The sequence below is a fragment of the Cynocephalus volans genome, chromosome 7 (genome assembly GCF_027409185.1).
Source record: "Cynocephalus volans isolate mCynVol1 chromosome 7, mCynVol1.pri, whole genome shotgun sequence".
Taxonomy (NCBI): Eukaryota; Metazoa; Chordata; class Mammalia; order Dermoptera; family Cynocephalidae; genus Cynocephalus; species Cynocephalus volans.
Window position 1 is genome coordinate 128,148,492 of NC_084466.1, and position 15,908 is coordinate 128,164,399.

At 44.4% G+C, this 15,908-nt stretch overlaps 1 protein-coding gene across 1 annotated transcript in view; it reads right to left on the reverse strand.

Annotated features, from left to right (window-relative positions):
• The window catches only part of PIK3AP1 (phosphoinositide-3-kinase adaptor protein 1), a 125,406-nt gene that overhangs the window by 57,074 nt on the left and 52,424 nt on the right, over nt 1-15,908 (reverse strand). The window contains exons 3-8 of the mRNA XM_063102722.1: nt 9,468-9,598; nt 6,981-7,125; nt 6,112-6,254; nt 5,851-5,983; nt 3,106-3,302; nt 382-571 (exon numbers count right to left, since the gene is read on the reverse strand). Coding sequence (XP_062958792.1) covers nt 382-571; nt 3,106-3,302; nt 5,851-5,983; nt 6,112-6,254; nt 6,981-7,125; nt 9,468-9,598 — 939 coding nt within the window. The remainder of the gene's footprint in view (nt 1-381; nt 572-3,105; nt 3,303-5,850; nt 5,984-6,111; nt 6,255-6,980; nt 7,126-9,467; nt 9,599-15,908) is intronic.

The window sequence follows — 15,908 nt, forward strand, 5'->3', positions numbered from 1 at the left end:
ATATGTAGGTAGGTTATACTGCATATGCATCTCATGTCAGGGCAGTAAAGGGGGCGTTATCAAATGTTTGTTATGCAAAGGACCCCTGGGCACCGGTAGGGCTGAGAGCCACTGACTTAGCTTCAGGGATCACAAGGCAACGTCTTTACGAGTTCTGGCTCCCAGGTCCTTGCTTAAACTCTCACAGCCACAGCACAGGAAGTCTGGAGAAGGGCTCTGCTTGTCACAGCACACGACTCCAGATCTAACTTTGCATAAAACAGGATCTTCATTCTCTGGGGTGGCGTGGGTGTGAGCAGGGACTTTCCCCCTCATAGACCAGAATGAAGAAAGCCATTTCTCAGCAGAAAGATGGAAGCAGAATTAGGATGAGCTACTTACAAAGGTCTTCGGTGGCAGCCGGGGCGAAGGCAGCCATGGACTCGTACAGATCCTCGTCACAGCCGGGGTTGAGGGAGCATTTCATGAGCAGGTCTGTAGAAAGGTGGGCCATGGACTCGTACACCGCGTCGGCCTCCTCGCCCTGCATCAGCTCCTCTTTAATGTGACTCTTCAGCATGTCCACGGTTTCCTGAAAGAAGAGGGCGATTGTTTGTGTATATCTGTATTTCCCACCTGACTGAAAGCTCCCTGAGGCCAGGCTTCACACCATTTTTTCTTTGTTTTATGTTTTTTGTTTCAATCTTCCTATCTTTCCCCAACACCAAGCACAGAGGAGCTCTGTGCTCAGGAGATACTAGTTAGATTTCCAATGTCCAGAGCATACAAGTTAAAAATTATTTTCTCATGAGCACCTGTTGTGTCACGTGCAATGCGAGACTTTGCCTCTACCTAACCTCACGTCATCCTTTCCACTACTGCTTGAGAAAGCTATAGTATTCCCGAGTTTACAGATGAGAAAAACAAAGCTCAGAAAAATCTAGAGTCTTGCTCAAGGGCTTGAAATCCTGGCTTTTGCTCTTTCTATTACCCCTTTGTGGTTCCCCAAAAGGGAACAAATGACACAAGAGGGTGTGATCCAGACCAATTAGCCACACAGAAATTCAGATGGGCTCAACTGTGGCTGCAGCTGAGGTGTTTTGCACTTATGTGCGGTCAGAGGCCCCTCAGCAGCCCCATACACCGGTCCCCCTTCCTTTCGCAGGCTTCTCCCAAGTGCCCGACAGTCTCCAGGAGTTCCTCCCTCGGTTTTATGTTCTACACGCCCAAGAGGAGAAACGGTCTTAGACGAGTACCCTGACGTCAGAAAGGGTGTCCCTCTGTCCTCCTGTCTCCAGGTGGTTACGAAGCCAGAGAGTTGACTTCTCTGAAACCTCTGCACAACTTTTCCTGGTGAGAAACTTCGGTGTTTCACAATCCTTATTTCAGCATCAACCCACAAAAATCCTCGTTTTCATCATCATTACCCCAAGAGAGCTAATCTTTTATTGACACTCTGTGTTCTTTTCCTGGTGAGACTCGGGTGGACCAGGTGACAGCTATCAAGTGTTGGAGACTCAAAGTCTTGGCATTTGATTTTGATGTGGTGGAAAAGAAAATGGGAGAGTTCTTAGAGGTCACAAGCAACATGTAGGACCACCTTTTGGTAGCAATGCTAGAGATGAATTGGTTGAAGGCAACTACGGTCAGAGAGCAAAAATGATATGAACCAGACTAACTTCAGTGCAGACTGAAAGTGCATCTTTAAACTTCCCAGTTACAGAGAGTAGGAAAACAAGCCCTGGCTTTAGCATCAACTAGGTTCAAGTCCTATCTCCACCCTTATTAGTTTGTAGCACTGCACACAATTACTTTGCCTTTCTAAGCCCTTTTCCTCATTGTAAAAAGGGGATCACAATACTGTCAACTTCAAAGGATTGTGGTGAGGATTAAATGAGATAATGCATTTTCCAATCAAACAAATTCAATAAATGTTAGTTACTACTATGGACACAGAATGTCCTTAATAAAAACTAATGGCATAGAGATGAAATGCTACATTTTGTACTTTTGTGACTTTAAAGTAAAGCTGAGTAAAGCTCTAAGGCTGTAAGCACCTTTTAGCCTCATTTAGTCGTGATTCTCAAAACAAGACTCAGGCTATTCAATTCATTCATTCATTCAAAACACTGCACACCCCAAACATGGGGAAGGCCCCTCTATGTGCCTCAGTGAGTCATTGCCTTGTAGATTTCCAATACAATGCTGAAAGTTAAATTTCTGGGGCAGTGTCAGGCTCACTCCTGTTTGGGCATGGAGAGCAAGACTGGATTGTATTAATTGCTCCTTTGAGGTCACAGCTCCCTATGAGAGGCTGAGCTACTCTCAGGTGCCCTCTGTAAGTCTGTGAAGGAGGAGGAAAACCAGAAAGGGGTGGATAACTGCCTCCAAGACAATGGAGGCAAGACTGGGGCATCAATACAATGTGGGCACAGCGCAGGATCAGACTCAGAGAAGGACTCAGAAGTCAGTGATTATGGAGGAGCTGGGGATCCAAAGCCAGATGAGCAAAAAAGCTGGGTGTGTCTGCCTGCCTGAAGGTCAGACCCGGGCAGAGGGTCAGAAAGAAAGATAGGCTGTTGGCAGAAGGTGGGCCTCATAGTCGGTGGCCCTGATGCCTCCTCAACATTATTGTGGTCCTGCTAAGGAAGGAACCCATCCTAGCAGTTCACCTGGGAGTTTCCTGCCAAGGTGCCTCAGAGGTAGATGAGGAGGTGGGTGGGGGAGAGAGAGCTCAGCCTCAGCCTTCTGCTGATTCACTCTATAAATGTCTCTCTAAATTCTTTGAGGGGGACCTCAGTGCTTACATACATTATTTCCTTTTATGCTCAAAGCAACTCTGTGAATAGAACTATTATCATCTTCCTTCTGCAGATTAGGAAACTGAGAAAGGAGATACGTAACTTGCCTAAAGTCATGTGGCTATCAAGTGTTGCTATAGGAACTTGGACCCAGGTCCCTGCAACTCCGGGGCTCATCTCTTAAACCCACACATACTTCCTACCTCCAGAAGAGGCACAGGAAGACATGCTAGAGATGAAATCCACCCATATCTTTGCTGAAAAGGCAGCCCTAGAACCACATAGGGCATTTCCAATCCCAGTGCCTCTCTCGCCTTGACCTTACCACGTACTCGTCGATGAACTGCCGCAGGTCCCTGAAGCCATGTTTCTCGGCGATGGTGTTGGGGTAGTGGCCGTGCTTGTTGGCCACACTGTACGCCTGGAGGGCTCCTGGGCAGGTGAGCAACAAGGCAGTGAGGTTCTTCAGTCCATACTTTGCAGCAAAATGCAACAAGGTGGGCAGCTCTTCATCCCTCTGATCTGAAAAATTGCCAAGGAAAACTTAATTGACAGATACAAATGAAGGCACAGTAGGCCCTTGGGGCCACTTACTGGGAGCCTTCACGGAAATGGTGTACTCATTCTCCAGCTGGGCTTCCACCCTTATCAAGGGAGAATCCTTGGGAGAAAACTCTGCTTCCGTTGTCACCCTCTCATCCAACTTACATCTCACAATAACGTAGACAGTGGTTTCTGCCTGGAACGAAAGATCAGGCTTTGTCCCCCTGTTTCTCTCCTGCATCCCCCGAGGGTGCTGGGCCAGAGGGTCCTGGGCTCCCTCAGCCCCAGCTCTCTGCAGTGAGCATGCTCCAGAGGAGGGTGGGCTGGGCAGTTCCACTATCTGCTCCCTGTCCCAATGAGACAAGTTACAGAAACTGAGAGTAAACATTTATAAACCTTTATAGCAAGGTTTATCCTGCAAGCACTCAATGAGTACTTTTTGGTTGATTGGCCTAACATTTGACAGCTTCCTTCTGGCACCACTAAAGATCATGTCCTCAGATGAGAGAGAAAATAATTCAATTAATTAGCAAATTTAATCATTAATGTCCTACCTTCTTTCTCCAAAAGTATTTAAAAACCCTGAGAAATAGTAGTAATTCAAAATGTGCTGGTTTTTTAAAGGCTTAAATAACAGCCACAAAGTACAACAGGAATCATGTTTTGACCTCCTCTGCAAAGTTCAGGGCACTTTAAAACTACTGTTTTGTGCTGATTAAAAGAAAGAAGTCCATCCTCTTAGCTATTACTCCCAGTTCATAATAAGTATGCCAATAATTCAGGGTATGTCACTTAGCCTTTCTATAGGCTTTAGTTTTGAACTTGAAAATATCTCCAGACTATCTCGAAGGTACCTTGGAGGATTAACAAGACACTATTCAGTGAGGACCTTGTTTAGAAGAGATTTTGAACGGTATTAATGCACCTGAGCCCCGGGACGTGCGTTAACCCTCTGGCTAGTGAGAAACAAAGGACTGCTGAGAGTCCCTACAGCCCCTCCACCTACTGACATCTGAGTATAGCAAGTTAAACTCAACCAGAAGGCAGACATGTTTGTGTTGTGGAGTTGGGGGACAAATCTTTTATTTTTTATAAAAGTTGACTTCTAAGCCCAATAATTTTATATTTGTATAGAAATATTTTATTTATATGTGAATATAAATATACATATATATTTTTTAATATAACAAAGCCAGCCTCCTATTCACCAGGATATAATCATTGGGATAAGGGGTCTGCAAATGTCCCCAAGAACCCACACTGTCAGGCTACAAAATACTTTCTCCTGAGCCCCAAGTTTAAGAGTAGAGAGAAGTAACACCCACTGGAAGTGATGCAAGAACATTCCACTGCAGGACAACAGGCAGAGGCAATAGGAAAGGGAATGTCCCCCAGAGAAGGGCTTGAAGGTAATGTAGCCTCATCCTTATCATTCTTAGGCCACAGAAGGATGGGACACAGGCAGAGTAACCCGAGATTTGGGTTCCATTTGTGAAGTGCAACCACAGGGTGGAAGAAGAGTGGCGACCACAGAAGCATAACAGCAGGTGTCCTGTCCAGAGCCGGGCACCATCCCTGTGCAAGTGGTGCAGCTCTCCCAGCTCCCAGCATGTCACATGCACAAGAGCCGCACCTCCCTCATGGACAAATATTCGTTTAGCACCTGCAATGAGCCCACCACCCCGGAACAGCTCCAGCCCTTGCGAGCTGACGGCCTAGCAAGACAGATATAGCTGAGGAGCACTAGGACAGAGGCACCCAAGGTGCTAGGGGAGCCCACAGCAGGTGGTCAAACCTACCGGAGATTTGGAAAAGACTTTCCAGAGACGTGCTATCTACGCTGCTACAGGGAGGTGAAAAGAACTTAACCAGGTGAAAGGAAACCAAGACTGGGAGGAAGAAACTGTCTTCCCATGAGTCAAGGTAGCAGGAGACAGGTGAAAGAAGTTCCTGCACTCCATGGACTTGCAGAGGGAGAGAACATACCTTGGGATACAAAGTGGAGTGGGGGAGAAAGGGGAGCGGGGGAGGGAGATTGGGGATAATTGGGTGGGAGATACAGTGTACAGTTGCAATTTGGGGTAATTGGCATGCTGCCAGTATGGATCTGGCCTGCACATCTTGGGCACAAGAGGTGACAATCAGCTTCATATCTCATGAATATTCATAAAAAAAAAAAAAAAAGTCCCTACCTTCCATAGAGCAGAGCGTAGAAGCCAAGAGGGAATCTGGAGAGAGATAAGGGCAGAAATGCAGCAGAGGTCCCTTGGGAAGGGCTTATAAGCAGGTTAAGAAGTTTGGATTTTATCTAATAGGTAAGTGGGAACCACACATGTTTTGAGAAGGGGTAAAGTATTCAGATTTGCAATTTAGAAGAATCTATATCCACCCAGTGAAGACTGAGTACTTAGGATGGACCACAGAGCGGGGACCAGCAGAAGGTCCGTGCATGAGACGACGGGATGCTGGAACCAGCAGGCTGGGATCAGCCCACATTTGGCTCCCTGAGATTTGACTGTTAACTTACTTGTCATCATATCTTCTTCTTCCAGCTGGTTGATGCCAAAGAGGTGCAGTCCACTTGCAGGGATGTTGTTCTTCAGGGACTCGGTTAGTAGTTTATCAAGGGTCTCTGTGTTGTAGGGCACAATTTTAAAGGCCTGAATACAAAAGCGAAGATGGTCAGATTTTAAATCCAGCTATCTCCCACCCAGCAGATTCAAGGCTGATAAACCATGAGCAAAAACTACATGCCCAGGAAGCTCAGGTTTCCTTTCAACAGCCTTACCTGACACATGAATTCCACAGGATTCGCAGCATTGGACAATAGGTTCCCAATTTCTTCCATGTCAGTATAATAGCTGACGATGGTTTCACACACCACTAAGTCCCCAGAATAGATCTTCAGAGAAACATTCCCAGATGAAAGGTCTGAACAGAAGAAAAGACACCATAAAAATGCCCAGGAAGAACAAGGATCCAGGAAAAGTGTTTGTGGATACATATGCTTTACCTGAATGGTGAAGAAACTAACTGAAGGCTGGAGGGGAAGCGAGGGTGCAAGTGGAAGGTCAGCAGATGGCACATGGGGGGCTCAGAGCCCCCTGTCTATCCTCACTGTGTCTGCAATTTAATTTTCAAAAGATTTTCATCTGCTTTGCTCACTACTATAGGCACAGTGCCTCAATGAACCAGAAGGAAAATTTTGGTTTAAAATGTGGGTTTATAGAAAGGATAGTGGTCACCGAATGGGGGAGGGATCCTGGGAGGTGAAACTGTGTTTCTGCCACACTGGGCCAGCTGAACTGGTTCCCTCGCCCTGCTGCTGTCATTACTAGGTGCTCTCCCTGGGGCGGGATTCTATACCACAGGCAGGGGTTTTGAGGGGGGAAAAAAAAATACACCAACCACAAAGATTCAATTCACAAAAGAGGAAATGCAACAAGTAGAGAACATGGAAAAATATCCAACCTCACTAGTAAAGAAATGCAAATTAAAACAGTGGACTAATTTTAAAAACATATCAAATTAGCCAAAATATTTAAAATGATAATGCCTAGTGCTGGTGATGCTACAGCAAAGCAGCTTGATAGTGGGGATAGCTCAGGAAGCAGTTAAGCATGTCCTGTGTCATCATGTCAACATGAGGCCACTTACTGGGAGCCTTCACGGAAATGGTGTACTCATTCTCCAGCTGGGCTTCCACCCTTATCAAGGGAGAGTCCTTGGGAGAAAACTCTGCTTCCGTTGTCACCCTCTCGTCCAACTTACATCTCACAATAACGTAGACAGTGGTTTCTGCCTGGAACGAAAGATCAGACTTTGTCCCCCCAATTCTCTCCTGCATCCCCCGAGGGTGCTGGGCCAGAGGGTCCTGGGCTCCCTCAGCCCCAGCTCTCTGCAGTGAGCATGCTCCAGAGGAGGGTGGGCTGGGCAGTTCCACTATCTGCTCCCTGTCCCAATGAGACAAGTTACAGAAACTGAGAGTAAACATTTATAAACCTTTATAGCAATTTGATGAAGTAATTTAAATTATTTTTTTAAAGCTAGGGCTTGTATCGTATATGTCTTTTTATTTTTATAGCATTTCTTTTTTATTGTTTTTTATAAAATCATTGGTCCACTGCAGAATTGGAAACTTTTTTAAAAAAGTCCCTCACCATAGATAGTTTGAGAAGCACTATTCTGGGCTAGCCTTGCTACTCAAAGTGCAGCCAGGGAACCAGCAGCATCAGCAACACCCATAAGCTAGTTAGAAATGCAGAATCTCAGGCTCCTCCTGGACCCAATGATCCAGGGTTTGCATCTTAACAAGACACCTTGGTGACTCTTCTGCACCTCATGGTGTGAGATGCCCTGGCCTGGAGAAGCCCTCTGGTACTCTGCTCCTTATGCTGCTCTTGGGTGGATAAAAATAACTTCTTGGGGATTAATTTTCCCAGAACATCGAATAACTTGAATAGCTAGCTATTTTACCTTGCTTTAAGATCCCTTCCCAAGCCTGCCAAACGGAACTAACTTTTGTTGTGCTGGTTAAGCTGCGGAATGGTCCTCTCAGACAGAACTGGTTAGGATAAGCCCTCCAAAACTCAGGGGGAAAGGAGAGAATTCTGGCCATAGTTAATCCTCAAATGTACATCATAATATTCTGCTATAAAGTCCTCATAACAGCCCTACATAATAAAGACTGTGACAAGAAGGGTGTGGCGAGCTTGGATTCTACACAGGTGGGGGAGGCTGTGTGGTCCTGGCTCCTGGTAGCTGCTGAGGCTGAACACACACCTGCTGTGGTTGTCGACCCTCCTGCAGCAGGCCCCACCATATCCCACCCACATCTTCTTCCAGGGAGTGTGAGGAGCCAAAGAGAATGTGTGTCTCCCCTATTGACAGTCAAGATCTAACCCCAGCCCAGCCACCCAGGACCCAAAGACCAAGAGAAGGCAACAAAGAGAACCCTGGGCAGCCAAGATGGGAGAAGGAATGAAAGTCTGGACAATCGGGGAGGGGAGAAAAGGGAATCACGCTTCTGTTCCAAACCCCTTCCCCTGCAGGTATCCACTAGCCTGATCAGGGGTTGAAACCTGAAATGTCCACCAATACCTGGCCAGTAAGGAAAAGGAATGACACAGGCCGAGTGTACAGAACAGGGAGTGGTGGGGACCAGCAAACTGTAGGACACGTGTCCCATGTAAAGAGTTGCTCAGCACCAGCAGTTAGTCTCAGACCTAATAGCAGCAGATTGCGATTCAAATGAAACTGGAAACACAGACTCTAATGCCTAATTTTTAAAACACTGTGCAGTCCAAACCAAACATATCTATGAGTCAAATGCAGCCCAAAGAAGCAGTTGGCAACCCCCATGTAGGGAACTCTTGCCCAATGCCTCATGGCCTCAGGCTGCACAGAAAACCACTCAAAAGTGCAAGGAAACCAATGCTTCCTGTTGCCAAGGCCCCCATACCCTCTAGTCTCAAGGAGCCCATAGTGGCAAGCGTGGTGAAGAGCTAGTATTCAGGAAGAAATCACTTTGTTACTCTGAACTATCATAAATGCTACATTTTTTTTTTATCGGGAAATGAAAGTAAACTTTCAGTACTATGGTAGGATTCAAACGACAATGGCTCATTAGTTGGACCATCACAGTCAAGTCACCTGTTAATATATGACCCATCCTGAAAATGCTAGTTACATGATGCTTGGACATTTATCTGATCCCTTTAGCAAGCAATATTGGCCGGTGAGTTTCAACCATCCAGCTCCAAGCTCCATGGTGGTGGTTCAGGATGCCCCACATCTCTTTCCTACCAGTGCTAGGCTAGCAGGAGCAGCTGCAGGCCTCCAACTCCAGGGTTAGCATAAGTGTCTGGTGATGCTCATGCCTGCTGGTCTCCCGCATGCCCCATGTTATTGATCTGTGAGTCGGAAGTCTTATGTGTCATCTAAATTGATGACACATACATTCCTGGGTTTGTCTCTCTCTGAGCTAGGTGTGTCCAAGGCTCAGGTACTAGGGTTCCCAGGGGAAACCCCAAGGGGAGGCTGTGATTATACTGAGGTGCAACATGAGAACTCCACTGCAACAAAGGCATCCATTTGAAAAGCCCATGTTCTGACATGGATCTCCTGGGCCCCAGAAGTGCCTACCCCACAGCGAATGCGGTTCGGCTGCACCACCATTAGGTTTCCAGGTGAAGTCTCCAGTGACAGGCTCTGCTGCCTCGAGTAGGGCTTCTCGTCCTCAGGCTCGGTGTCGGTGACTGAGTCGCAGCCAGAATCTATGGGACAGAGAACATTGCTGAATGAGAACAGAAGGCAGGAGAACTAGTAGGCATGTTCCACCCCATGAGAGCCCGAAACACTACCAAATAGGAAATGGCTCCAAATATCAAACACATACAAGTTGACAGGAGTGACTTAGGAAATCACAAAAGACGACCTTATGGGGAAAAGTCAACCACCATGTTGGCCACAGGGTAGGGTGACAGCAAAAGGATGATGGTGGGGGGAAGGCCAAAAAGTCTGAAGCTGGCAAGTCTAGTTTCAACCGACAGGCTTCTGGAAGCTTTACCTGCAGACTTCCTGCCAGGCTGGCTTTGGTGGTTGTGAGGAAAGGAGGCCCCTCTCTTCAGGTAGGGCCAAGAAGAGGCTGTCCACTTAAAGGGCATCCTTGGAACACTGAGTAAAATCTGTGCTGTCTAGAAAGCTGCCAGACCTTGGGGTCGTGGCTAGCCAATGCATCCCCCTGGGTGCAACAGTGAAAAGCAATCATTTTCAGCAAAACTTAGATCAGTCTAACCATGTTCCAAATCAATACCACAACCAACAGCTGGCCTATGGAAAGATTAGATCGTGCACAGACTCAGAGCAGGTGAGCAGGGGTGGGCAGAGGTGTAGGGTGTGGCACAGAACCAAATGATGCTGAGAACTTATGAGAGCCCTAAGGCAAGGGCTCTTCACCAGGGTCCGTAGACTGATAGACCTGCCTCTGAGGTTGTGTGCAAAATAGTGTGTGCATGTGTGTGTGTGTGTATTTGCCTATATTTTTCTGGAGATAGTCCAAAGCATTCACCAGATCCTCCAAGAAGGACAGGATCCCTAATGGCTAAGAATTGTTGAAAGGACGGGAGGCTTCATCCAATCCCTTTGTTAGGCTTGCTCTTATTCATTCCTAAGCCACTTACAGAACCAGCCAAATGTTTGGCACTTGAGGGGACATAAGGAGGAATCAGACACCAACCCTGCCTTCAGAGTGCCCATGATGTAGAAGGACAGGAAAGGTGAGACACAAGGGTTAGCTTGGCTGATTCTTGCAGGCTGGCCTCCTGGGAAGGAGCTGGCCTCTGCAGAGCTTGTGACAATTGTCCTGGTGGAATGCTGGGATGATGGATCAGGCCACTCTTATGCCTCCTCAGAAAGCTGTGACCACAGGCTTGTACCCTAGACCTGAAGCTGTGCCAGGGAAGAGGCTGTGCTCGCATGACCATGGAGGTTGAGGTGAGGGAGAAGGGGTAGGCTGCTAAGGCACTACCACATCCTACTGCTATAACTGTGAGGCATCCCCAGCTGCGCAGCTTAAAAGCCCCACAACCTCAGGCAGGGTCCTTCCCCAGAGCCTGGCATCTGGCTCTGCTGAATGTCTACAGGCTGCCCAGAGCACAATGGACAGTGAGGTCCATGCTCCTGCCGCTCTTCCCAAGGCCTCTTTGAGTGCTGCCAGGTCTTTGATCTTGTTTGTGCAAAAGGCAGAATATAGTACTAAGAGGAGGAGCAAACGACCCTGGAGTTGCAAGCGGCACCATATGGTTTTTAGCTGGGTGTCAGAGCCATAAATCTGCTTCTCTCCTTTCCTTTCCAGTCCGCCTGGCTCTCCCCTTACTTTGTGCAAATTATCCCCCTGCAAAGGCTAACACGGGAGTCTCCCCACCTTCCTGCTCTCCAAGCCAAATTAAATGAAGGTTGCCATCTACGTGCTGGATCTGCCCTTCTCCACACCCTCTTTCCGTGATTAGTCACTTTCAAAACAGCCAGGGTCTATCGGCTTGGACAGAGCAGTACGTATCACCCCCCATACCCCCCAACACAAGAGCCTGTAAAGGAGAGAACCAAGAAGATAAGGGACAATTCATATTCTCTTCTTAATGGTTATACCAAGTTTAAATTATTTATTATTAGATGCCTGAACATCCCTTTAAAAAAAATTCTGAGGTTCTTCCTGGATGAGAAAATAATCCCATTGACTTAAATATTTAGTTGGTTACTTAAAACTGAAGGAAGATCCCTGGAACTACTTCTTGCTCCAGAATTGTTTAGATACTATCCTGAGTGGCTGGAGTCATCCCAAGTCCTGCCAATTACTTATTCTGATATATCATACAGGGATTACCTCTTTGGGAGGGACCTATTGCATCAACAAAGGAAAATCCTTTATCTCTCCCAAATTACTGGCCCATTAGTTTGCCAGCCAAAGGGTCAAAGCCCTAGTAAATGAAACTAAGAAGAGTATGAAGAAAACATAAATAAGCCAAATGACAAAGGAATGGTAACTACAGATATGAGGAGATTTCAAGAACCACACTGAAGTGAAAACTCTATACTAAGAATTCATATTAAAGTGAGAACTCTATGACAAAATTTCAACATAAATCTTATAGAAAAATATAAATTACCAAAATTGTCTTGAAATAAGTAGAAAACCTGACTAAATGAATAACCATGAATAAAAAAATTTTTTTTAAACCCTCAGTTTTCAAAAATGAAAAGCCACATAACCCTCTTTGCATTGAATTTATTTGGAAAATGTGCTTCTTCATAATATTCATTTTTTGTTATCCAGGAAAACTCCACTTACATAGGTACTATGTCTCCTAGTAAAGTTTTAAAAAATAATAAAGTGTATACTATTTTATATTAAAGTTATATAGAAAAGAATGAACACAGAGCAATTGAATACATTAGATAACTCCAAAATAAACCTTCATTCCCATAAAAACATCACACTTAGCATATGATAAAGAAAACATTAAAAACCAGTACAGATAGGCTCTGCAGAATTCATTGTTCAAGAGAATGAGGAGGCAAAACATAGAGTGGGAGAAAATGTTTGCAAAAGATGCACCCGATAAAGTTCTATAATCAAGACACACAAAGAACTCTTAAAACTCAACAATAAGAAAATGAAGAACCTGATTAAAAAATGGGCAAAAGATCTGAACAGACACTTTCACCAAAGAAGATACACAGATGGCAAATAAGCACATGAAAAGATGCTCCACATCACATGTCACCAGAGAAATGCAAATTAAAGTGACAGTGAGATACCACTACACATCTATTAGAATGGCCAAAATTCAGAACACTGACACCACCAAATGCTGGCGAGGATATTGAGCAATAGGAACTCTCACTCATTGCTGGTGGGAATGCAGGATGGTACACCACTTTGGAAGATAGTTTGGCAGTTTCTTACAAAACTAAACATACACTTGTAAAACTAAACTATACTTACCATACAATCCAGCAATCACACTTCTTGATATTCACCCAGAGGAGTTGAAAACTTATGTCTACACAAAAACCTGCACATGGATATTTACAGCAGCTTTATTCATAACTGCCAAAACTTGGAAGCAGCCAAGATGTCTTTCAGTAGGTGAATGGATAAATAAACTGTGGTACATCTGGACAATGCGATGTTAGCTATACTAAAAAGAAATGAGCTATCAAGCTATGAAAAGACATGGAGGAAACTTAAATGAATATTACTGAGTGAAAGAAGCCAATCTGAAAAGGCTACATACTGTATGATTACAACTATATGACATTCTGGAAGAGGCAAAGCAGGAGACAGTAAGAATATCAGTGGTTGCCAGGGGCTAGGGGGACCGGAGGGATGAATAGGCAGAGCACAGAGGATTTTCAGGGTGATGAAAATACTCTGCATGGTACTATGATGGTGGATGCATGTCATTACACATTTGACCAAACACATAGAATGTGCAACACCAAGAGTGAACCCGAATGTAAACGATGCACTTTGGGTAATAATGATGTGTCAACGCAGATTCACCGATTATAACATATGTACCACTCTGGTGCTGGATGTTGACGGTGGGGAAGGCCACGTGTAATGGGGGGGGTAGGGGGTATACGAGAACTCTCTGAACCTCCCACTTGATTTGGCTGTGAACCTGAAACTGTTCTAAAAATGAAGTCTATTAAAATATAAATCAGTACAGAATAAAGGAAATGGTTGGTGAGAAGGATGACTCAGCAGATAGTGCTGGAAAATATTATGGGGGGCGCTGGGGGAAGGAGGGAGTACTATTTAGATCCTTCCTGTTGGGAAAATATAAGGAAAATGGTCAGGGCCCCTCAGACGTTTGGAGTCTTGCCCAACATCTGAGGTGGGCATGCACGTGCCCACTGGTGTTCCTTGTTATTGTCTAATGTGATTGCGCATGTGCATCTTGGTGTTTTGGGTTTTTTTTTTTTGATTATGGACTTGAGTAAAAGAACTAATGGTGCAGATGTGCGAAGCTTCTGGAGGACGCTCCGGGAAGCCACGTTAGGTCGACTGGTTCTAGCTCTGAATAGAGCCTACTATTTCTTCACCCACAGCTCCAAGGACCTTTTCCTATTACCTGGCTCATAGACCTGTGTGTGAAGCGTTTGTGACCCAGTCTGGACAACGGACTCAAGGGGTCTGTGAGACCTAACTCTCGCTCTGCACGTCCTAATTTCAATAACTCCAAAATGAAACTCAGGTGGATTATAGATTGAAATGTAAAATAAAATAAAACAAATTTTTAAAATTAAAAAGAAGAAAATATGGGTGAACATTTTATCATTGGTTTAGGAAAAGATTTGCTAGTCAAACAACTGAAGAAATCATAATCTAAATGAGCAATAGACTTGATGACATGAATTTAAAACTTTAGTCAACGAGAAACTGAAAACAAAATCCTAATGCCTATAGCAGCATTATTCACAATAGCCAAAAGGTGGAAACAACCCAAATGTCCATCAATTGATGAATGAGTAAGTAAAATGGGACATATCCATTCAATGGAATATTATTCAGCAAGAAAAATAAACAAATTTCATAACAACATGTTGTACATGATAAACAGATACAATTATTGTTTGTTAATTAAAATAAATAGGTAAACAAAAAAGGAATGAAGTACTGATACATGCTACAGCATGACGAATCTTAAAAACATTACGCTAAGTGAAAGAAGCCAGTCACAAAAGACCACATATTATATGATTCCAAATACACAATATGTCCAGGGTAGGCAACTTTATAGAGACAGAAAGAAGATTAGTGGTTACTTCAGACTAGGGAGATCGACAGGATTGTAGGACGATAGCCAAATGGTATGGAATTTCTTTTTGAGGTGATAAAAATGTTCTAAAATTGATTGTGGTGATGGTTGCACACATCCGTGAATATGCTAAAAACGACTGAATTGTACACTTTAAATGAGTAAGTAGTATGGTATGTGAATGGTATCTCAATAAAGCTGTTACCAAGAAAACCAATGGCAAATCACAAACTGGTTAAAAAGTTTAAATAAATATGACACGGAGCTAATTTCCTTATTATATGAAGAGGTCATTGAAATCTCTCTAAAAATACCCAAAGCCCAATAAGAAGACAATTCACAAAAAAAGAAATACAAATTACTTCCCGACTCAAAAAAATAAAGTATTCATTCTTACTAGTCATCACAGAGATGCAAATAAAAATAACATATTGCTACTTAACCTTTTCGAATTAGAAAATATTTTAAAGTATACTCAGTGTGCTGTTCGGAGGAGACTGTAGGATAGATACATTCCCTCAATGCTGAGGGAGGTATAAACTGGTAGAACCTTCTCAGAAAGTCATGTGTCCATATCCAGAGAAAGGGAAAGCCTTTAAAATATTCACACCTTTTAGCACACAGTTCTACTTCCAGAAGTGTCTCTAAAGGAGGAAAATAAATGCCTACTATGTAGCTAAAGATAATTAACCAAGATGTCTTTGCATAAGTGAAAAAATTGAAAGTAACCTGTCTGAAAGAATATTAAAAACATTTTTTTCAAGGAGTTTTAAGTGGCACAAGTAAAATCTTATGACATGTGAGGCAAAAAGGAGGATATAAAATCGTATATCTTATACTGCAGGATTTCAATTATATTTTACAAAATGCATTTTTAAAGGTCAGAATCTAAAAATGTACAGCTGGATTCTGCATGCCTCTTCTTTCCTCCCTCCTTCCACCCCTTACGTATGTTCATATTTTCCACAGTGAGAGCATGACTTTGATCATGGGGGAGGGAGATGAGAAAAGCAGCAACTGGTTCTATCTACTAATCATCTTGCCCGTGGGCCTGCATGACACAAAGGAGATTGAAGGTGACAGTGCAGCATGTGGCAGCTACTCCCCACTATCCAGACAGGCCACATAAACACCTCCTCCAATAGGTCTATTCATTCAGTCCCCTCAGCTACCAGCAGCTCACTCATTTCAGGAAGTGGGGCAGGATGTCATTCATCCGCAGTTATTCTGGTGGCACTGATTGACAAGGCACAGCGGC